The 24,586-nt window shown below is 49.0% G+C and overlaps 1 protein-coding gene across 1 annotated transcript in view; it reads left to right on the top strand.

Moving 5' to 3' along the window:
* KCNK9 (potassium channel, subfamily K, member 9) overlaps positions 1 to 23,815 on the top strand; it is a 121,859-nt gene extending 98,044 nt beyond the window's left edge. Inside the window, exon 2 of the mRNA XM_006830722.1 lies at positions 22,912 to 23,815. Coding sequence (XP_006830785.1) covers positions 22,912 to 23,747 — 836 coding nt within the window. The 3' untranslated portion in view covers positions 23,748 to 23,815. The remainder of the gene's footprint in view (positions 1 to 22,911) is intronic.
* The last annotated feature ends 771 nt before the right edge of the window (positions 23,816 to 24,586 follow it).

Genomic DNA, 24,586 nt, shown 5'->3' with positions numbered 1-24,586 from the left:
TCACCACCATCATGGGCTCCTCTGGGCCTGACACATCATCATCATCATCATCATCATCATCGTCATGTTCTTATTTTCATCTCTACCTTAGGCTCTGCAGTGCTTGGCACAGAGACCAACACATAGCATCATCATCGTCATCATCACCATCATTGTTGCCATCATCATTGTCATCCTTGTTTTCATCACTGTTATCATTGTTTTCACCAATGCCTAACACTGCCCACCACATAGTATGTCATTGTCATCAACCGTTGTTGGAATCACCATCATCGTTGTCATCCTTGTTGTCGTCATGATTTTGGGTTCCCCAATGCTTAACACAGAGAAAGATGAGGTTTTCTGCTTCTGAAAGATTTAAAAAGCCTCAGAAATTCTTTTCTGTAGTGTTGCTATGAGTCAGAACTGATTTGATGGCACTTCATAACAACAATGCCTAACACAGTGCCCTCCATTTAGCAGCAGCTATATGACCATCATCATCATCGTCACTGTCATACTTGTCTTCACTATCTTGGGCTGTTGAGCATCTAGCCCAGTGCCTGACACATTGTAGGTGCTCAGAAGTTCTCTGTTGAATGAAAGAAGGAAGAAAATAAGATGCTTCTCTGTGTTGAGAAGACACAACCACCTCACCCACTGGAGATGTGAGGGGTGGTGACACCTCCACCTGGACTGTTCAGAGAAAGAGGGGGTGTGCTCTTGGGGAGTTGTGAACTATTGGCCCTGGTGTCAAAGCCTTGTCCACACTGACCTCTTTGCTGCTGTCCCCTTTCCTGCCTAGTCTCCTTCGCCAGATCCAGCCTTGTGCATGCTCCTGTCAGCTCCCATCTTCCCCATGGGACAATAGGCATTGTTGTATCACACGTGGAGCAACTCCCCATCCTGGATGTAGGGGTAGGGGCAGTCAGATGCAAGATTAAATGCTCCTCTGCCCATCAGCAGTTGGGTGACCTCAGACTATCACTAACCCTCTGATCCTCAGTTTCCTTGTTTACAACATGGACACAGTAACTGTATCACCTGTAGATATTTGGGTTTAGAAGTGTGCCCAGCACAGGGCTACATTTGTTATGCATATTTAACACATTTTTGCAGAGGTCCTGCTCTGTGCTGTGAGGCCTTACTGTGTGTTGGGAAGGGGAACACATACAGCGGTGAGCACAACAGGCTCTGGGGAGGGGGCTCCATGCTGGATACTGCAAACCCTTCCCTCGCCACAGACTGGCTGCTCACTCTCCAGGGTTCCATGTAGCTGGGTTCCATGATCCCAAAGGTGACCCAGTTAGGGACCAACCAGGCTGCTTGTATCTAGATAGCCTAGCTAGTGGTTCTGTGATGGGATTCCCACTTTCCATGTTGGAGACCTGGGTTCGATTCCTGGCCATTGCACTCCATGTACAACTGCCATCTGTTCATGGAGACGCTCATGTGCTGCTAAAACACTGCAAAGTGTCAGTGGCACTTCCAGACTAAGGGAGATTGAGAGGAAAGGCCTGCCAGTGAAAACTACAGCTCAGATTGTGTTGACCTCCAACCTATCATTCAGGACTGAACCCGGTGCCGTTGAGCCAGGGCTGAGTGGATGGTGGCTGCTGACAAGGACAGTGACAACTGTTTGTTGGTCATGGTCTCTGCTCCCAGCAACCCCTCTTAGACAAAGTCCCTGGAAGTTCTGTGAAGAACACCATCCCCAGAGCACCTGAAGAGTGGTTCTTATCCCTTTTAGTGAGGATCTCAGGGCATGCCTGCTGGGACTGCTCAGACCTGTTGTCGAGTTGGTTCTGACTCATTGAGACCTTACGTGATAGAGTAGAGCCTGCCTCATAGGGGCTCCTTGGATGTCAGCTTCATGGGAGCAGATCTCCAGGTCCTTTCCCCATGGAGCCGTTGGGTGGGTTACATCCACCAATGTCATAACTGGGTTAAACCATTTCCTGATAACTCCCTGCCTCCACTCTCAACCCAGGACCCCATGTGCCTGCCAATCGATCCTTCAGTGCAGACACTTAGGAGACACAGGGCAGAGACACAACTCTCAAGGGAGCCTTTGTTGGCCAGCCCCCATCAAACATCACCTTAGGTGCCAGGTTTGGTCCTGAGGATTTGGAAACACATCAGGGTCAGAACTTGCCCTTGTGGTCCTGCAGTCTGGGGTGAACAGACAGCATCAGCCAGCCCCCAGGGAAGAGATGGTCTTCCTATGAGGGTGATTTGTGGGGGCTTCTTTAGGGGCCCTTGAAGGGGGCAGGAAGGGTGGGGGGCAACATAGTGGCTGGTGCCTAAGGGGAATAAAGATTCAGGGGCAAGGGTCTTGAAGGCAGTGCTGACCCCTGGCATGCTGACATGGATGCCTTCGTGCCCAGAGGATGGGGTAAGCTTTATCAATATGGAGGAACTTTGCAAGTAGATTGGGTGGGTTGTCTGAGATGAGGAAGGTTAGGCCCACTGGCTGTACACCTTCCAACTGGTGCTTGGCTGAGCCACATGGTGACTGCCCTGTACTCACCTCCTGGCATCCTGAGGAGCACCAGCTCTTCTACCCCTCTGATCTTTGAGACAGGTGGCTAGCTCTTAACTGGTCCCTGAAGGCATTCAACCTTGAGGCACCCAGCCTAAGGGAGTTCTGGACTCAGCCTGTCCAAGGCTGAAGGACAAGGGAGGGAGCCAGTGGATGATGAGTGCACAGGTGCTGTGAACAGAGACCACCCATGTTTTCTTACAGTGCGTGCAAAGGCCCCGAGGCTGCAGAAATGGGAGTCATCATATACCAGGTGATGAGTTCATGTACTCTCGTGGGGTGTCCTAGAAACAGAAAGGCAAAATCAAAGACACTGAGCTCCAGGCAGAAGCTGTGGGCACTTCAGAGGATTTGGGTGCTTGATGTGTGCTGCCTTCGTGGAATGTCCACAGCAAACCTTGGAGGACGGGCCTGTTTTGAGTCTGAATTCTGGGGCAGGAGCCTGGACACAGGACACTGCAGCCTTGTTCCTGAAGTCGTGCAGAAGAAGAAGAACCAGGCTGAGCAGAGCCCAGGGTTTTTCCACTCTGCCTGCAGCCACGGAGACACATTGGGTGGCTGTTATGTAAGACAGGGTCTAGAAGAGTTGGGCTCCGTGTGTGCGCACACATGCTTGTGTCTGGGAATGCATGTGCATGTCTGGGTATGGGCACACCTTTGTCTGTCTGCAAGTGTGTGCAACGTGTACTTGTGTATGTCTGTGCATAGGAGTATGTGCGTGTTCACACAATCTGCGTATGTGTGCATACCTGTATATGTATGTGCACATGCATGCGTGGAGGTGCACACATATCTCTGTGCATGCATGTGTGCATGCATATCTGTGTATATGTGTACACACATCTGTGTGCACATGCTTGTGTTTGTGTGCATGCACGTTAACACACATATCCATGTACATGTGTACACATGTGCATGCCTGTGCCCATACCTACACGTGAGTGCATGTATGCACATATCTGTGCACTGAACACACACACATGTGTACATGTGTGCACACATACTTGTGCAGGTGAGTGTGGTTTCCCACAGGCACTGGCCCCATCCTTTGAGGAAAAAGGTTGACACAGGGTGGTTTTCTATGCATAGAGGACCAGCTACCTACTAGCTAGGTGTCTTTGGGCAAGGGACTTGGCTAAAGTCACTTGATCCTCAGAATGCCAAGCTGTTGGCACTGTCCTTGTTCAGCAACTGGGAAGCCAAGGAGCAGGCAGCGCTGCAGCCAGCATTGCTGTCAGCAATTTTTAAACCTTTTTTTGCATTGACTGCAAATTTCTCTTAACTATGAGACCAGGGGAGTCTTGTCATAGTGCTGGGGGCTAATGCACTGGACTGCGTAGTTGGCTTGAACCGCAAGATTGGCAGTTCAAGTTCACCAGCTGCTCTGCTTGAACCACAAGGTTGGCAGTTCAAGTTCACCAGCTGCTCCTCGGACAACCCTGTACAGAGTCACTATAAGTTGAAGTCAACTACTCATCGGCACTTAACAACAATAACAACATAAGACCAGGAGCGAGTAGACTTCTAACGTGCTTCAGTTTTATCTTCCTTGTGCTTCAGGCTATGAAGGGACATGTGTGCATGTGTACAGGTGTGTACGGCTGCTCAGAGGCTGCTCAGCATCTTCCCATGGGCTGCAGTCTACAGTCAGAGCCCAGTAGCCTCGTTGCTAGCTTGGCCCGCTGCCAATAGACTTCTATCAGATCCCCGTCCTTGAGACCCCATTTTCTCACCAGTAAAGTAGACTGCCCCCCTTTCCCCATCCCTCAGTGGACATGAGAACTGGAATGACATGTCATATGTGAGGGATTCTTGCGTGGATTCTGTTGGACAACATAATGAACAACAGGGTGGGTGGTGACAGTCTGTACATATTTGCTATTAGTTCAACTTTTCTACTGGTAAATAGCAACATTTATCAAGTGTTTATTCTGAGCTGGCTGTGTAGCAGATAATAAATACCACTGGTGTGCTACAATGAATGTTTTCTTGCATGTCCAGCAGGTTCCACACAATCGTTCAAGGATTGAGGCTCCTCCAGGAGCTAAGGGTCTATCTTCAGAGTCCTCTGTCTTCAGGAAGAGAGATGAGTGAACGGATAAATGATAGATTGTAGTTGTTAACTGCCATTAATTGGCCCCTGGCTCATGGTGACCTCGTGCACAGTGGATTGGAATGTTGCATTGTCTCAGGATTGTTGTGGCTCAGATCTGTGTAATCTGTGTAATAGGGTCTTAATTCGATGATTTGAAGAAGTATATCTCCAGGCCTTCCATTCTAGTCTGTCTTAGTCTGAAAGCTCCACAGAAACAATTCAGTGTAATAGCAGCACTCAGCACTCAAGCCTCCACTGGTGGGTGTGTAGAGCCTGTTCATGACATGGATTAGCTGAGAATTGAACCCACCTATCCAGAATGGGAGGCAAGGACTTTCCCACTGAACCAGCACTGCCTCAGTTAACTAGCTAGCTAGACACACAGACAGATAGGAAGACAGATGGATGAATGGGAAGGTGGAAGGGTGGATGGTGAGGGAAGAATGGGTGACTGGAGGATTGATGGAAGGATCATGAATGGATGGGTAGGTGGTTGGATGGATGGAGGATGGATGGATGGATGGGGAGGTGGTTGGATGGATGGAGGATTGATGGATGGATGGGGAGGTGGTTGGATGGATGGAGGATAGATGATGGATAGATGATGGATAGATGGTTGGATGGGTGACAGATGGATAGATGAATGGGTGGATAGAGGGGTAGGTGGATGCATAAAGACAGCTAAAGGAAGAGAGGATCACTAGGCAAGTTTTGGGGTCCAGTCCTAGAAGTGACCAGCACTCTGTGTGTGGGCTGGTCTGAGTCATAGGACCATGGCCACTTGCAAGGGGACATGTGGTCCAGCTCTATGCTACATTGATGGGTGGGCAATTGATGTCTCTGGTAGAACCAAGCTGCTTCTGCTGCTGCTTGACTAAACGAGGATCTCTTCACACATGAGCCCCAGGGAGCAGGTTGGCTGATATTAAACCCCAGCACATGCTGAGATGGTCCTGGGGATTGAGTGAGTTCAGTTACGACAGCCATGCTGTGCCCTCGAAGCAGGCCTGGGGGCATCTCTTGGGCTGAGCCTTCACCCCCATTGGGTCTTACATGCAGAAACAAGCTCTGGTGGCACAGTGGTTCAGTGTTCGGTGACTGAAATCCACCAACTGCTCTGCTGGGGAAAGATGTGGCAGTTCACTTCCATAAAGACTACAACCATGGAAGCCCCATGGGGTTACTGTGAGTTGGAATTGACTTGGCAGTAGTGGTACTCAGTGTGGGATCCATGGAATGGTGCATAATTGACAAACATGCTTGAAATGCAGAGTTTCAGGCCCCCAGACCTGCTGGCTGAGAAGCTGCATTTTAACATGTTTCTGGGAGACAGGTGCAACTGAATGAACAAGGTCTGGGAAGCAGTTTGTTTTAGTCCTCTGGGGCTGTAGTTGAAATACCACACAAGGACGGCTTTCACAAACGGAATCGTATTCCCTCGTAGTTTAACAATCGCAAGTTCAAATTCAGGGTGCTGGCTCGAGGGGAAGGTGTCCTCTCTTGTTCTGTGGTGGGCGATGGTCTTTGCCTTTGCCCAGCTGTCCCTCAGTTCTTTAGTGACCTTCATGCGTTGTGGATCGTCCCCCCCATTTGTTCTTGCTTCTTCGTGTTTTGATATCTCTGAAGTAATTGCCTCACAGCATATCCCTACACTGATGTGGCCACATCAACAAAAAAGAATGTCCTATTCTCAAATGGAAGGAGCTCTGGTAGCATAATGGTTGCTAATTGGGCTGCTAATCTCATGGTCAGCAGTTCGAAACACCAGTGGCTCCATGGGAGAAAGATGAGGCTTTCTGCTCTCGTAAATATTTACAGCCTCGGAAACCCTGTACGGGGTTGTTATGGGTCGTAATCGACTCAACAACACTTAACAACAACAACATTCCCAAATGGAATGGCATCCACAGGCTTAGGACTTTGGGACAGGGCTTTAAATCGGTTCCAAATAATCCAGTCATATCCAATGGAGATTTGGACCCAGGTAAGAAACAGAATCCTGGTGTGGTGCTGTAGGATAAGCACTGGGCTGGACCAACAAAGTTGACTGTTCAAACCCACCAGCTGCTCCTAGTAAACCCCTTATAGGTTTATAGGTTCTCTGTGAGTCAGAAGGGACTCCTCAGGCAGCGGTGATGCCCCACTCAAAGTTGGTGGTCGACACACAATCCAAGTGGTGTAGTCAGCAGCCAACTATGAGTGGGGCACAGCTTCCTGTTTGTTACTCGCAACACCAAAAAAATCCCACGCACAGGAGATTTGGTTGCTATGCAACACGTATGCTCCATCCGTCAGCCATGACTGAACCGTTTAGAATCAGTTCACATCCACGATTTAGGATTTGTAGCACATATTTTTGGAGACACAGTTTAGTCCATAACACGGTGCTTTGGGAACACAAACAACTCCCTTCCCCTTCATGTCAGCTAATTGTGTTTCCCAGCAAGCTGACTTCTGGATTATGGTTTTCATATGTTTCCCAGCCCTGTCTGTCCCATGGGCTGGACTCAGACACATTGCACAGATAAGCATGTTATGCTTGGCTTCAATGAAGTCTCTGTGAGCCCAGGACCTCCCTCTACACCGTGCTGAGATTTCAGGTAGTAGGGAGAGACACAGTCTTGGAGCAGGTGGCGTTAGAGCTGGGCCTTGGGACAGGACAGAACCCAGTCCTGTGGATCAGGAGGCAAGGCCCTGACCTAGCCGTTGAAGAGACCAGTGGAGGTCTCACCAGGGCACTGCCACCTACCTGGTAGGGCTGGCTGGTCCTGGGGCAATGAGTGACTTGGCATCCGAGGCTCCCTCTCTTCTGACCCAACTTGTCTCCTCCCTCTGGATCCTGCCTGCTCTCTCTTGTGTCCTCCATGGTTAATTAACCCTCAAAAAAATTTTCCGCATCTAACAGAAATGAAGCAGGAACTGCATTTGATATGGAAAGAAGGTGTCCACGATTGCCTCAGGATGAGTAAACAGGGCTTGGACTTTCAAGCTCCTGATTTGACGTGGACTTTGCTAACGGTAACCTGTTTTACTATGGACTCTGATATTAGAACTTAGACTCATTTCTCTACATTTTTGCGGGGTGGTAATGTTATCGACTATAACATTATATATGTATATAATAATAAGGAGCTCTAGTAGCGTAGTGGTTAGGAATCGGGCAGCTGCTAACCTCAGGATCAGCAGTTCAAAACTACCAGCTGTTCCATGGGGGAAAGATGAGGGTTTCTGCTCCTGTAAAGATTTACAGCCTCAGAAACCCTGTACTGGGTTGCTATGGGGTCAGAACTGACTCGACGGCACATAACAACAACAACGTTATAGAGTGGACTGGTTAGAGATGACTTATTTGAAAGGGATGGCGGAGACCAGGAAAGCCCTCCAACTTCTAAAGTTCTTGGAAACCTGGGAAGCTGTGGCCCATGTCTGCAGGATTGCAGTGAAAGAGATCTCCATACTTGGATCCAAACCTGATCAGCCCGACTCCAGACTTGAGGCTTAGAAAGCGAACATAGATTGGTCAAGACTACAGGGTGTTTGCTCAACCTCCCCAAATGTAAGCTATTGTAACGCAGTCCTTGGCACAAAGTACCTGAGTAATGCGTGCTTATTTGGGGATTACTCAGGGTCCCTGGGTGGGGCAAGCAGGGTGTGCCAAGTGACACAAATAACTTGTAGTCAGCTGTTAACTGAAAGGAGTCCAGGTGTGGTGCTGTAGTCGAAGTATAGATGATTGAGTACAAGGATGTTTAGTTGAGACCCACTCGACAGCACTTAACAACAACAATTAACTGTAAATTCATTCAAACCCACCCAGCGGCACCAACGAAGAAATGTCTGGTGATCTGTTTCTGTAGAGATTACAACTGAGTCTCTGTAACCCATGGGGTCAGCGTGAGTTGGCATCAACTCAACAATCCCAGGTTGGTAGGGTTTGGGTGGTTGTTGTTTGGTGCTGATGGGTTGTTTCCAACTCCCAGTGGCCCATGGACAGCAGAACCAAGCACCGCCTCTTCCTACACTAGCCTCACAACTGTTGCTATGTTACTGCCACTGTGTCAACTCATTTCATCGCGCCTCTTCCTCTTTTTCGCTAGAGGGCAGTTTTGGGTAGCATTATTATGTTGTGATATTATTCCTACTATTGCTGGTAGGTGCGGTAGAGTCAGTACCGACTCACAGAGACCTTACGCACGACAGAAAGTAACACTGTTATTAATTCTAAGATGCCACTGAGTGGCTCTTCTCTGAGGTTCTGGCTTGGGACCAACCAAGGGGTAAGCGGAGGTGGCGGCAGAATTTGTCTTTCTGCATTTGCCCGAGCATCCGCCAGAGGGCGCCCACGCACCTGTGCACTAGTGGCCGGCGCCTAGTCCAGTGAGCTGACCTGATCCGAGGCTTGAACCATTGCTACAGTCCATAAACCTCTTTATTGGAGGTATTTTATCCGAGCCTCTTGCAGAAGCACGCGGATGTGGTGGGTGGGTGGATGACCCTCAGCATCTTCTGTGCTCCAGGCTGGTGGGGAGTGAGCAGAGGTGCTTGGGCAGGGATGGGGGCAGGATGGGAGGGGGGAGGGGGAGGTCATCAGAAGCCAGCCACTCCTGGGAGATGGTGCAGCACTGCCCATGTGTGGTTGGAGGGAGAAGACTGACCACCACCCTCCCCACAGCCTCAGCATCACCCCCACAGTCCTTGGTCCCCACGCTGCCCCACCTAAGCCAGTGCTGCAGGGCTGTCTGACTGCAAACTTAGCTCCTGACTCCCTTCAGAGCTGAGGCCAGAAGTATGGGCTTGGCTAAGCCAGGCCAGCCAGCTGTGACTGGCCCAGAGAGGTTGAGGGGTCTCCGGGATGGGGTGGGGGTGAGGTGCCCGTCCTGTGTCTCCCCAGAAAGAGCCTGCCCATGCCACTTCTGTGACACCTGCCTCCAGCCTCCACTGCTTCCCAGCAAAGAGTAAGCCCAGAATAGCCACCTTCTCTCCACCATCCACCCAGCCACCACTCGGCCTCCCTCCTTTGCTTGCTGCCAGACTCAGCTTCATGCACAAGGGAACTTTGTCTTTAAACACAATTCTCTTTATACTGGATGATGTTCATTCACTATTTGAGAGGGACCAATTAAGTGGTATTTAGTAGAAGCATAATGTTGTAGTTGTTAAGTGCCGTCGAGTTGGTTCCAACTCATAGCCACCCTATATAGGATTTCCAAGGAGCGGCTGGTGACTTTGAACCACCAATCTTGTGGTTCAAATTGACCTTGTGGTCCAGTACTTTATTCCACAGTGCCACCCATTTTTCTCATTTCAGGACATCTTCATCACCCCAAAAAGAAGACCCTATCCCCATCATCAATCACTCTCCATTCTCCACTCCACCCCCACCCCCTCCCCCGCTGAGTAATATTCCACTGTATGGATAAGCCACACTTTGCTTATTCATTTCTTTCTTTTTATAAAACAACAACAACAAAACTTTCCTTGTGAATTGGGTGAAAGTTCAGTTTTCCATTCAACAGTTCATAAACGTTTTGTGTCATCTCATTGATTGCAGCCCTCACAGTGCAACCTCACTCACCCCACTTCCTGTGTGCGTTTCCTGTTTCCATTCCTCCTCCTTTCTCGACCATTCCTGCCTTCTGAGCTTTGACCCTGGGCAAATGCTGCCCTTTGGCTCTCAGATGGTTGATTCTTCTCAGGTCCGTGTACCTCTGTTCCCTTGATTGATCTGTCTGTTGTTTGAAAATTGAGCCAGTTGTAGACCCAAAGGGTAGCTAAGGGTCATAGTCTGGGGGTTCCCTTTTCCTTGAGGGGCATTTGGGTTCTTTCTTCCTTTAGGCTCTTGTGAACAGTGCTGCTATGAACATTTGTGTGAAAATCTCCATTTGTGTTCCTGCTTTTCAATCTTTTTGATCTGTACCTAAAAGCAATGTTTCAAGAATGTTTTTGTTACTTGGGTGAGTAGAACAATGAGTTGGTACCAACTAGATGACACCACCTAGTAACCACCATTGCAGAACTAGACAGTGCTGCTGAGTGAACTGTGAACACCCCCTCCCCTTATACCCACCCATCTGGGGCCATGCTTAATGTCCACAGGGGTGTCATTGCACCCTCATGACTCCTGCTCCCATGAGGAGTGGGACATCTCACAAAGTGGTGCGGGTGCCCAGAAGTAGCAAGTGGAGGGCAACAATTAATATACAGTGGAATCCTGGTGCGGCGCTGTGGGATCCTGCACTGGACCGCAAGGTCAGCAGTTCAAATTCACCATCTGCTTCTTGGAAGCGCTACACAGGGTCACTATGAGTTGGAATGGACTGGACAGCACTTAACAACAACAAACAACTACTAGATGCAATTAAAGGGCTGCCAAGACTCAGTCTCCCCATCCATAAAATGGGAGTGTGACACTGATTACTTCTCACTGGACTCTCTCAGCACGAGCCCAGGGAGCTGAAGTCACACTTGGAGGAGCAGCATGGTATTTGAACAGGGGTTGGTGGTCCTCGGGAGGTCCTCAGAATAAACACAAACCTAGGCAGGGTGGTGCAGGGATTAAGTGCTGCTAACCCAGTCTCTCTGAAGTGGAAAGGCCCAATGCTCTGCTTCCGTCAACAGTGGCCTCTGCTGTTGAATTGATTTCAGCTCCCAAGGACCCTACAGGCCAGAGGGGAAGTGCCCCCCAGGGTTTTCAAGGCTCTCATCTTTACAGAAGCAGCCAGCCTCAGCTCTCTCCTGTGGAGTGGCTGGTGGCTTCAAACCACTGACCTTTCAGTTTGCAGCAGGCAGCTTAACCCACAGCACCACCATGGCTTCTCCCATAAACAGTTGTTGTTGAGTGCCGCCCCAGGTCCATTCTGACTCATAGCGACCCTGTATAGGGTTTCCAAGGAGAAGCTGGTGGGCTTGAACCGCTGACCTTGTGGTTAGCAGTGGAGGACTCAAACAGTACAGTCTAGAGAACCCATGGGGTGGTTATACTCTGTCCCCTGGGTTCACAGATGCAGGAGGACAGGGAAGGAGGGAAGCTAGGTTAGCGTAGTGGGAAGGCCTGGAGTGGGCGCCAGGAAACCCGAATGGACGCCTGCCATTCTCCCTAGCTCTTCTCTATGGGGGGCTCCCAGACTCCCCTCAGTGGGGTCCGCACCCCAGCCTCACTCACATGGCGTATTGTTTACTGTCTTCAGAATCATGTGTTTTATAAGCTTAGTTATTTTAATTTTTAATTTAATTTTTAGCTTAACTATTTTAATTTTTTTAGGTAAGTCAAAACCGAAGGGGACTCCCGGTGTGGCGCTATAGGGTCAACACTGAGCTGGAACCACAGGTTGGCAGTTCAAGCCCATCAGCCACTCCTCAGGAGAATGAGGAGGCTTTCTGCTTCCATTAAGAGTTACAGCCTCAGAAATCCTCTGAGGCAGAACCAACTCAGTGGCAATGAGTTTGGCTTGCTTTGATCCCCTTAAAGGTGTCTTGTAGTGCAGTGGGTTAAGCACTGGGGTGCTAATTGAAATGTTAGCTGCTTGGCCCCAGCAGCCGCTCCATGGGAGACAGATGACCCTGTCTGCTCCCAGAAGGATGTCAGCCTAGCAAACCCTCTTGGGCAGTGCCCTGTCCTACAAGATCCCTTGGGGCCCAACTTGACTCATCTTTTAAGGCAGAAAATGAAGGGAAATCACAAGGGAGCTCAAGTTCTTTTTGGAACTGATACTAAAAAGCAGACACGAGAGCTTCTCTTTCTTTAAATAAAGCACAGGTGCCCCAGCTATTCCCCTTGGGGAGCTCCGCCTGCAGCCCTGGAGTGAGCCATCCCTGCCCCCAGCCTCAGTGTGCTTGTCTGCAGAGTGGGGGCATGGGTCCCAGGAGGGTCATGGGAAGGGAGCTCCATCTTCCTTCCTGGCATGAGGGTGTGGCATTCTGGGGTTCTTGCAGGCCTGGTGTGGGCAGGCGCTCTCACCTGGGATTCTGCCTTGATGTCTGCATCTGTGAAATGGAATGACTGGTAGTTCTGGAAAGGTGATAGGGGCAAGCATGGGAAAGGATCTGCAGTCATTGGCCAGCCTGCCCGGGTGGTGGGGAGTCCTGGCGTTTAGGGTCCCCTTCAGTGTCTCTGGACACTTTTCTCTCTCCCCCATTTCTGAGCATCCTGCCATCAGCTGGAGACAAATGAATGGCCTCTTGTTTTATTTTTGCTTGTCCCAAACAACACTTTAAATCTTTTAATTAGACATCCATTAGAGCCCAGTCTTGAATGTCCATATTTCCAGGACTCTACAAACCAGGAGTGGGTTCATACTGGCCTGGCAGTCCTGGACACCCAGCTTGCCATAGCTCCTCCTCTCAACTTGAAGCTCTGTGTAACCACAGACCTGTGCCACCTCACTAGCTCATCTCCCCTCCCGAAGCGAGACTGCAGAAGAAAACAAAAAACACCGAATCCATGACATCAAGTCCATTCAAATTCATTGTTGTTAAGTGCCATCAAGTAATTTCTGTCTCACAGTGACCCTGTACAGGGTTTCTGGGAAGTGGCTGGTGGGTTAGAACTACTGACCTTATGGTTCGCAGTCCAGTGCTGACCCTGAAGCACCACACCAGGAGTCCTCTCCACTTACTAGGATGCTATTTATTGGTTCAATTGTGAGAACCTTTGTTTTCTTTGCATTGAAGTGCAATCCATACTGAAGGCTTTATATCTTCATCAGTAAGTGCTAAGTCTTCTTCACTTACAGCAAGCAAGATTGTGTCATCTGTATACTGCAGGTTCTTAATGAGTCTTCTTGCAATCCTGAGGCCTCATTCTTCTTCATATAGTTCAGCTTTGCTGATGGCTTGCTCAGCATACAGGTTGAATAAGTATGGTGAAAGGATACAATCCTGATGCACACCTTTCCTGATTTCAAACAATCTTGATGCACACCTTTCCTGATTTCAAACCCTCGATCTGGTCTAATGACTGCCTCTTGATCTATGCACAGGTTCCTCATGAACATGATGAAGTGTTCTCGAATTTTCAGTTTCCCCCAACATTATACATAAGAAACTGTTATTAGCTATTAATAGTCACACTAAGGTATTAGGACATGAATTCTCAGCTGAGTGTTGGTCACCTGCAATCAACATACTGGCCTAAACCAAAAGGTTCCCCAGAGGACCAAGTGGACCATCTGTGTGAGTTATATTGGCTGTAGGCTGGGCTAAGATATGGGGGTAGAACAACATCCCCAGTACTGAACCTCAGCACCCAAGCCAGGACCCTTCTCCTCTGGGGTTGGGCTCATTCTCATGGTTCCAATGTGACTGCAGCAGCTCCAGCCATCACACTTTTCAGAAAACCTTGCACTGGCTCAGGGTTTGGCTGGTGATGCAATCACTCTGCTCTTAGGGTCTGTGCAGAACACCTCTCTTTGAGCCACACCCATAGGCTGAGAATAGAGGTACCCAGGAAAAATTGGGGTTTTATTATACCGAGAGAAGTGTGTCTTGATGCCAAGATAACTGATCACCCTGACAGACAAAATGATGGAGGTGGAAAAGCATTGTAAACCACAGAGGTTGGCTTCGTTTCTTGTGCCCCTTTTCCAGAAGAGATGTCAGGTGGCTGGGAGGTGTGAGGTGGGCTGGGACTCTGACCCTGGACCACACTGAGCCCCGTCATTGCACTGGGAGCTTCCTGGGGACCCTTCCTGCCCCTCTCCCACAGGGTCTGTAACTCATGCTCCATCTTGACCTGCAGAAGCCTGCATGGGAATGGTTGCTGTTGGGCCCCTCTGGGGGCTCATGGGAAGGGGAGTGGGATGTTAGCTGAAGGCCTAAGTGGGGAACTTACCAGAAAGGATGTAGGGCTGAGACTGGCTCCCTCTCCTGCATGTTCTTTCTCAAAGTCATCCTGAGTCCTGCCATGGGGCAGTGCCTCTTTGAATCCCACCTTGCACGTTGTTTATAAATATTTCATTCTCTTCCAGTGGCAAAGTTCCTGGTGCTCCCACATGCTTGTGGGGTCCTGCCCTTCCTGTGCCAGGCAGCCGTAGGCTCCAGGAGCTAGCCTGTCACCCTAACCTCACACCTTTATGTGGGCATTTTCTGCTCATGGAGTTGCCAGACTGCCTGTCAGGTCAGGACTTGGCGGGTTCACCGGACTATGAACATGACCCCAAACAAGGAGGATGCCTGGGAAGGGGGAGCCTCAAGGGCAGAACAGAGGCCGGACTCTAATCCTGGTTGGCTTGACCACTACTGCACTGCCCTGCCTGCCTCCTAGATCAAACCCTGGCAGCTTGACCACCAGTACCACACCGCCCTGCCTCCTAGAGGGGATTCCCAGCAGGCTGGCTCAGGGTTAAGACAGGCGTCTGGAAGAACCACTCTTTCAGCTGGCCTTAACACTGAGTGAGGTTTGACCACAGGTAAATGGGATAAGGAGTCACTGTGTGGGGCAAATGGTTACCATGCTCAATGGCTGTGTGGGAGAAAGAGCAGGCGATCTGCTCCCATAAAGATGACTGCCTAGAACACTGTATGGGGCAGTTTATGCCAAGCTGACTTAGACTCAGCAGCACCTACCAACAGCACCAAATGGCATAAGGAATCTGTGGGCAGTGCAGATGTTTAATGTGCTCAGCTGTTAACTGGAAGGTTGGAGGTTCCACTCCACTCAGAGGTACCTCAGAAGGAAGGCCTGACTTTCTACTGCTGAAAACCCAGCTACTGAGGACCCTGTGAGCACAGTTCTGTGAAACGCATGGGGCACCATGAGTGGAATTTACTTATGAAAAATGATCCTCTGAGAACCCTGTGAAGCATGGTTCTCCTCTGACACACATGGGGGCACCATGAGTGGAATCTACTTATGAAAAATCATCCACTGAGAACCCTGTGAGCACAATTCTTCTGTGGCACACATGGGGGCACCATGAGTTGGAGTGCACTCAATGACAACTGATTATTTTTTTAACTAATGAAGAAACAGGGGGTAGGTATCCCCATTTGGAAAGAAGGCGGGATCAAAGGCACAAGGCTGGGAACTAAAGGACCTTTTCCACCCATGGGTTGGTTTCTGAAACTGGGGCTTTCTGCTCACAGCAGGAGCCAGGCCAGGAAACCTGTCATTTCTCAAACTTCGGGAATTCTCACAGGGCCAGTGGGGTGGACAGGGCATTGCCTGGCGAGTACAGGGTCTCCTACATGGAAATCTCCGAGCAACAGAGCTGGGAAAAATGATCGGTCATCTGGCTCCCCTCTGCCTATTCATCTCCATTTGCCAACCATCTCTCTGCCCTGCTCCCCTGGGACAGCTCTGGAGGCCACCAAGTCCGATAAAGGGGATGACCCAGCGGCCTCTTAGGCAGAGTAGCTCAGCCACACAACTCAGTACTGGACTGGGGCCCGGTGGGAAGATGAATCACTGCACTGCTAGGTATCCCGGTCAATTCCAGGTGGCTCCTGGCACTGGGCCCTTCCACTCACAGAGAGGAGCTGGGTGGGCTCTGTCCTTCTCTGATCTGGTCAGTCAGGAGACCTTGGGATGATGATTTCTGACGCCGATTTCTCATTGGCTTAGATGATTTCCGAGGCTCTCGAGTTGTGTTGCCATTTTGAGGCCTTGGGGGCCAGTATTGGGGTACAGTTGCCTGGGATGTCACCATCCAAGCCACAGCTGACCACTTAGACGCCATCGGGTCCAGAATGGAGGCACCTAACAAGCATGTCTGACCTCACACACTGAGCCATGACATGGAGGTGGCAGGTGGACAGTTTGCGCTGCCTCCTGTGTGGTGTGTTTTTTTCATTGGTGGCACTTTGTGTAATGGTCATGCCGCCATGTGTGCAGGGCACCTATGGGTGTCTGGCCTGGGGTTGGAGACACCAAACCAAACTCATTGCTGTCAAGTCAGTTCCAACTCAGAGCGACCCTGTAGGACAAAGTGAATTGGGTTGCTAACCACAAGGTCAGCAGTTCCGATCCACCAGCAGCTTCTTGGGAGAAAGATGAGGTTTTCTGTTTCTGTAAGATTTACAGCCTTGGAAACTCCATCAGGGCCACTATGAGTCAGACCCAACTCAACAACACACAACAACAATCTTACAGAAGCAGATTGTCACACCTTTTTCCATGGAGCAGCTGGTGGGTTTGAACTGCTGACCTGCAGTTAACAGCCTAGTGCCTCACCCACAGTGCCACCAGGACTCTTCAAGCAATGAAGCCCACTACTACTGATTGACTCAGACTCAGTGCACCCCTCTAGGACAGAATAGAGCTGCTCTGTACGGTTTCTGAGACTGTCAGTCTTAATGGGAGCATCTCTCTCTAAGTTGCAGGTAGGTTTAAAGTGCTGACTTTTCAGTTAGCAGCTGAATGCTTGGCCACTGCACCACCAGGGGGAAAGTGAATATCATCTCTTGCTGGGGGGCTGCAAACTGGTAAGGTCTCTCTCAGGCACTTTCCACATGGCTCCACCTCCCTGCAGCCAGGAGATGCTACTTGGGAGCTACCTGGATTCAACATCTCTCTTCCTTCCTGCCACCCACACCAAACGTAAACCAGTGCGAGAAGTCCTCTTGTTGAAAAACTGAATCATTCATTCAGGATGAGAAGCGATCAACAGTACACAGTTGTCCTGGAAATGTGGTGGGCTACATGGACCCTTGTCAGCAAGTCACTGGAATCTGAGATCCTGGGACTCAGAGACAGAGGAGGGATCACCTGCTTCCCTTGCCTGGGCCCTTCCAGGTGGGGTGGGAGATGACCACAGAGAAGAGCCCAGCCCTGACTTCACTGAGTGCATGTCCCAAGCTCTCTGCAGTGCCGGCTAGTGCTGACTGGGCACCGGGTGTGGGTGTGGGCTGGCTGGAGCCCCTTGGGAAATTTAGAGGAATGGAAAAAGTTTTGTGGGCTTGCCGGTACATAGTTACTGCTCTGGAAATGTATGAACGAGTCATGGACGAATGGATGAATGAGCGTGACTTCTAACTCAGAGAGGACAGAATCCATGAATTCAGTAACAGACTAAAAAAAAAAAAAACCAGCGACACGGTCTTTTGGGATCTGAGCTGGGGTGCAGGGTGCTGGGGCCTTGGGGATTTGTCCCCTGTTTTTCTTCTGGGAAACATGCATGTGTGTGTTTCCTGTGTTCTCTACTGGGTGGGTATAAGGTGTCCTAATGGCACAGAGGAGGCCTGGTGTGGTGCTGTGGGATAAAGCACTGGACTACAAAGTCAGTTTGAACCACAAAGTTGGTGGTTCAAACTCCCCAGCCACTCCTTGGAAACCCTTACAGTATCACTATGAGTTGGAACCGACTCGGCAGCACTTAACAACAGTGCACGGAGAGTAGAGCTGAAATAGCTCAATGGAGGCTGTTAGACTGAAAATCTAAGTCCCTGGTTTGATCCCAGGTTTCGACAAAAAGTGGATTCAATTTGGACTCCTGGTGTGGCACTGTAGGGTCAGCATTGGACTGTGAACCATAAGATTGGTAGTTCAAACCCACCAGCTGTTTCATATTGATTCAATACAGGATCACTATGAGTTTGGAACCAATTTGTCAGCACTTAACAGTAACAACAGTAGCAGTGGCACAGAGAGCTGAGTGCTGGGCTGCTCACACAAAGTCAGTGGTTCAAATCTACCAGCTGCTCGAGGGAGAAAGATGTGGCCGTCTGCTCTCATTAACACTGACAGTCTCGGAAACCCTGAGGAGCAGTCATTCTTCACCCTGCAGGGTCACTGCATGTCAGAATCAACTCAGTGCCCATGGGGTTCTACTAAAGATCTTGTACATAGGAATGCTTAATACTGTTTAGGCTCTTTCGTAAAAACACCAAAAACATAGAAAGAACTTCATTGAATTCTAAATTCTAACCAATAAAAATGATAAAAATTAAGATAACTAAGTAGGCAGGGATAATGTAAAAACAAACAAATAAACAAACAAACAAAAACAGTCTCTCAGGTGAGGGGATGGGACACACTCTTCAGCTGATGCCCCCTGGATGCAGATTAGGAGCCACTGAGAGCTCTGGGTGGGGAGCCCCTGTGGGCAGTAGATGGGGGTATACTTTTGTGTTTGGGGTACTGGTTTAGTATAGAAGGAGCCCGGAAGTGCTGTGTGTTAAGCAGTGGACTGCTAATCGTAAGGGAGAAGATGAGGCTGGCTGCTTCTGTGTAGATGTACAGTTGTAGAGACCCTATATAGGCTCACCTGGAGCCGGCATTGACTCAGTGACAGTAGGTTTGGTTTTCATTTGGTTTGCGTTTGGTAAGGTGGTGGTGGTGGGATGCTGTGGAGTAGGTTCTGACTCATAGCAATCCTGTATAGGGTTTCTGAGGCTGTAACTCTTTATAGGAGCAGAAAGCCTATCTTCCACAGAATGGCTGGTAATTTGGAACTGCTGACTCTGAGGTTAGCAGCACAACTTGTACCCACTAGGCTGTGAGAGCTCCTTTTGGTCTATTATATATGCATTTGTATATACATAAACAGGCATGCCTCAGAGATACCATGGGCTTGGTTCCAGACCACCACAATAAAACAGATATCACAATGAAGTCATACTTTTTTGGTTTCCCAGTGTATATAAAAATTATGCTTACATTATTCTATAGTCTGGAGTCCTGGTGTGGGTTAATGCGTTGGACTACAAGGTAGGTTTGAACTGCAAGGTCAGCTGTTCAAACTCACCAGTCACTCATTAGAAACCCTATATAGGGTCACTATGGTTCAGAATCGACTCGACAGCACTTAACAACAACAAATACTGCAGTCTATTAAATGAGCAATTGTTGCTGTTGTTAAGTGCCATCAAGTTGGTTCCAACTCACAGTGACCCCGCATAGGGTTTCCACGGAGCAGCTGGTGGGTTTGAACTGCTGACCTTGTGGCTCACACTCCAGCACCACCCCTGGACCCCTGCAGTTTGCGATAGCATGATGAGACAGTGTGAAGTGTGAGAACCACCAAAGGGGACACCGAGCCATGAAGTGAGCTCACAGTGCTGGAAAAATGGCGCCAGCGGACTCGCGCAATGCAGGGTGCTAGCCACCAATGTTTCATTTGTAAAAAATGAACCAAGTGCAATAAAGCAACGTACAATGAAACAATGTATGACTGTGTGTACTATGCAAGGGGGCTTCAGAAAGTTCACAGAGAAGTGGCATTAAAGGAGAAAGGGATTTTCCCATGAACTGTTTGAAGACCTTATGTGTGTGTGTGTGTGTGTATATATATTTGTTAAGTGCCATTGAGTCAGTTCCAACTCATATATAGGGTTTCCAAGGAGAGGCTTGTGAGCTTGAACTGCTTACCTTGGGTTTCGCAGTCCAGTGCTGATCCATAGCACTACACGAAAAGTCTCTTCTCTCTCTCTCTCTCTCTCTCTATATATATATATATATATATATATATATAATGTACATTTGTGGTGCTGCAGAAAAAGCACCTGACTGATAACCACAAGGACAGAAGTTCAAACCCACCAGCCGCTCTCTATACAGAACTGAGTCGACAGTGCTTAACAACAACAACATGTACATTTAGCATGTGTCTTGGGCTTCTAGATGTGTGCACGTGTACAGCTATTCTACATGCAAATAAATACATGCTGTTTATGTTTTAAGTATACACAATGTGTATACATACATGTATGTGTGCTCTGTAAGATACTTTGTAGCTATTCTGTATAGGTATTTGATAAATTACAGACCTGCGTTGTATATACTAGCTATAATGTAAGCAGATATGGGAAACAGACTCATTGGAGAATGTTGCTGTTGGCTGCCATCCAGTTGGTTTTGACTCCTGGCCACTCCTTGTGTCCAGTGTAGATCTGCTGCACGGGGTTTCAAAAGCTGTCCCTTTCAGAAGTAGATCACCAGACTTTTGGAGGTGCCTATAGATCGGTTCAAACCATCAACCTTTTGGCTATTCGTAAGCACTTTACTGTTTGCCCCAGAATATAGGTAGTGCCTGACTTACAGCTTATTCAAGTATGATCAAGCATACTTACCCAATCATCTGTTTGTGTGTATGTATGAACATCTTACCTTTAGTAGCATGTACTGGTGTGGTGCTGTGAGTTAATGTGCTGGATTGCTAAATCAGTTTGAATTGCAAGGTCAGCAGTTCAAGCTCACCAGTCGCTCCACAGAAACCCTATACAGGGTCGCTATGGATCGGAACTGGCTCGATGGCACTTAACAACAACAACAACTACATCTAATGTTTTACCATGTAATTTTCTGATGTCATCATTCTAATACCAACTGGTGGAGACAGAGACCAGATTTAAAGATACTGATACTATGAAGGACTTTAAAAAGTTAGTAAAAAGTTAGTGGGAAGATCCCACTGCCTCTTAATTCATTTCTTCATGAACTTTTTGAAGCCCCATTTGTGAAAGGCAATAATGATGATAAAAAGAGAGGTATTCACCATAATTAGTGCCTTTTATAAAGGGGGCTTCAGAGCCAACTTACGATGGAGTTGTTGAACACAATCCCATCTTAAGTAGGGGACTAGTGTACACATGGTGTGTCCAGGGTGTTGCAGGAAACAGTACAATCAGATGGAGTCATTAAGCAGTGGGCTGTTTAAAAACTCTTCCTGAAAGTGTGCCCCAAGTTTAGGTCAAGCAATAAGACAAGATGTGGGCACCCCATGACTAGCAACAGTTACTATGCTAGGGGGCAGTTACTGGAACTTGTAGAGTAGCTGTTTGTTGAGAGCCAGCTAACGGGAGTGCTGATTGCTGGGCACTTAAGTTTTCTCTCTTCGTCTAATCTACTGGGGCGATCCATTGGATGAACCCAACTGGAAACCAATGGCAATAGGCCACTTTGTGGGAGCTCAGACAGGCCAGCTTCCCAGGATCAAGTGGATGGAAAGTGTCCTAGTTGAGTAAACTTACGAGCTCTTGCACAGCCTTCATTTTCATGCATCACAAGCTCAGCATCTTGTCCCTCACTTTAGAGGGAGTAGTTCTGTTCCTCAGACCACTGACCTTCTAGGAACTTCATGGATGTGGAAGTTACCTGGGTTTGGTGGTAATCATCTCCCACATGAAGTCCTGGTATGACGCTGTAGGATATGCACTGGACTGCTAAACAAAAGGTTGGCAGTTCAAACCCACCAGTCTCATCTTGGAAACACTATACATGCTCACCATGAGTCGGAACAGACTCAACGGCACTTTACAACACTTTCCACATGCACTGTCTTATGAAGGAATTACAATGCCATCAAGGTCATGGGTCAGTGAAATGTACAGTGTGATGTGCAGACTGAACTGACCAATAGGAGGAGAGCTGAATCAATGCTGAGACAGGACACCCAAGTGTACTGCTGTCTAGCCCATGTGAAAGCAGAGAGCTAGTGTTCATCTTTAGTGACAGGAGTAGGGTCGGGGGGACCCTGGCACAGTTTTTGAGCCAGCAAACATGGTGTTGATTTTCTCCAGTAAACAAATTCCACTCAGAACTGTTAGCGTTACGATATTACTAAGTTCTCAATGATCTGCTATTCTACACCACCCACCTGGCCTTTGCAGCCACCACACAAGTGAGTCCAATGAGGTTGGAGTAAGAGTCCCACTTCTGCATTTTTTTTTTTTTTTCATTTACCAACTTGTTTAGTCTTTACTGAAGACCCACGTTTCCATATGGCATCATTTCCCTTCAGTCAGGAGAACTTCTTTCAGAATTTTTTGTCATGTGATTCTGATGGATGGAACCCTGGTGGTGCAGCAGAGTAAGCATTGTGAGCAGCTAACTGCAATGTGGGTGGTTCAACCCCACCAGGTGCTGGAGAACGATGAGGCCCTCTGCTTCTGTAAAGACTGACAATCTTGGAAGCCCTATGGAGCACTTCAACTTTGTCCTATGGGGTCAGTATGAGTTGGAATGGACTCTGGCTGTGTTTTTTATTTTGTTCTTTTTTTGCTTGTTTGTTTGTTTGGGTCTGATGGTAACGAATTTCCTTAGTTTCTTTTAATCTGACAATGTGTTTATTTTTGCCTTGATTCTTGAAGGGTATTTCCTCTGGGTTAACAGTTGTGTTTATCCCTTCTGCTCTTCAAAGTTAGTGTGCCACTACTTTCTGATCTCCATCATTCATGATGGGTTCCCCCAAGCCCTTCCCACCAGAAATTTCTCAAAACCCATCCCTACTGAAACTCCCCATCCTAACTGAATCGCCCCAAATCCCTTCCCAACCCAAATGCCCCACCCAACCCTATCCCAATCCCAAACCTCATGGCACACTTCTCATAGGTTCTTCTTCTCGTCTCTCCGTCCCTCCAGGCTATGGGCACGCTGCCCCCGGCACCGACGCGGGCAAGGCTTTCTGCATGTTCTACGCCGTGCTGGGCATCCCACTGACGCTGGTCATGTTCCAGAGCCTGGGCGAACGGATGAACACCTTTGTGCGCTACCTGTTGAAGCGCATCAAGAAATGCTGCGGCATGCGCAACACAGAGGTGTCCATGGAGAACATGGTGACCGTAGGCTTCTTCTCCTGCATGGGGACGCTGTGCATCGGAGCAGCCGCCTTCTCCCAGTGCGAGGAGTGGGGTTTCTTCCACGCCTACTACTACTGCTTCATCACGTTGACTACCATTGGGTTTGGGGACTACGTGGCCCTGCAGACCAAGGGCGCCCTTCAAAAGAAGCCACTCTACGTGGCCTTTAGCTTTATGTATATCCTAGTGGGGCTGACGGTCATCGGGGCCTTCCTCAATCTGGTGGTCCTCAGGTTCTTGACCATGAACAGCGAGGATGAGCGGCGGGACGCTGAGGAGAGGGCTTCGCTGGCGGGAACCCGCAACAGCATGGTGACCCACATCCAGGAGGAAGCTCCTCAGAGCCGGCCGCGGTACAAGGCGGACGTCACGGACGTGCAGTCCGTGTGTTCCTGCATGTGCTACCGCTCGCACGAGTACCGCCCGGCGGCCCACCAGAACTCCTTCAGCACCAAACTCACCCCCCAGTACTTCCACTCCATCTCGTACAAGATGGAGGAGATCTCTCCAAGTACACTGAAAAACAGCCTTTTCCCGTCCCCCATTAGCTCCATCTCGCCCGGGTTGCACAGCTTTACCGACCACCACAGGCTGATGAGACGGCGGAAGTCCATTTAGGGTGGGAGGGGGATGCACGCACACCAAGAGTCAACGTTCAGTTCCATTGGCCCGACTTGTCTGTCCTTTGGTCATTGTTGACCAGCACCATCGCTGTTTGTTAATGGTTGTTGCTGTCCGGTTCCTTTCTCCCCTGCCTTTCTTGGTTTCCTTTCTTCCCCACTTCCCAGCGAGGCAGAGCAGGCCCAAGGGAAACTAAAGACCTGTCCTCCTCTGAAACTCGCATCTGAGCATGAAGCATGGATTCCTTCCTTCCCAGCAAAGTATGCCTTACATTGCTCCCTCGCGACCTGCTCCATCTCTGGGGTGGTTTTCCCAGGACAAGTGTGAGAGCAAGACGACCGAGATGAGCCGAGAGGATACCCAACTCAGAGCTTCACACCCAGCAGAGAGCCTGCCAGCGTCCACCCACCGTGGTATCTCCAACGCCTCCTTCTTTCCGTCTCCAAGGAGTAGGTGGCTGCCTGTGTGTGCGTGTGCGTGTGTGTGCATGAATGGGCACGAAAGCACGTGCCAGCCCACACCTGAGTGTGCTTCTGTACACGTGTGTACCATGTGACGAAGTGGAAAGTTCTCGGTTCTCAGTTTTCTTTTCCATCCCATGATTTTGGTACTAGTCTGCTTCTGGCTGCTTCCAAATACATTGGGGAAAACAAAAGCCACAAGGTTACTACTGACTTATGGTCTTGGCAAACCAAGCATGTTCCATGAGCAGTCTCTCTCCCAAGTGTGCCACGCCCATACTTTCAATGCTAGATTCTAAATTATATTAACTTCTTTTTAGGGGCGGGTGGGTGAGAAGACATGATCATTTTAAGCTTGCCAGTTCAAAAATTTTA

Source organism: Chrysochloris asiatica, unplaced genomic scaffold, assembly GCF_000296735.1.
Source record: "Chrysochloris asiatica unplaced genomic scaffold, ChrAsi1.0 scaffold00001, whole genome shotgun sequence".
NCBI lineage: Eukaryota > Metazoa > Chordata > Mammalia > Afrosoricida > Chrysochloridae > Chrysochloris > Chrysochloris asiatica.
The sequence above is the reverse complement of the archived record's forward strand: the minus strand, read 5'-3'. Positions and strand labels throughout refer to the sequence as shown.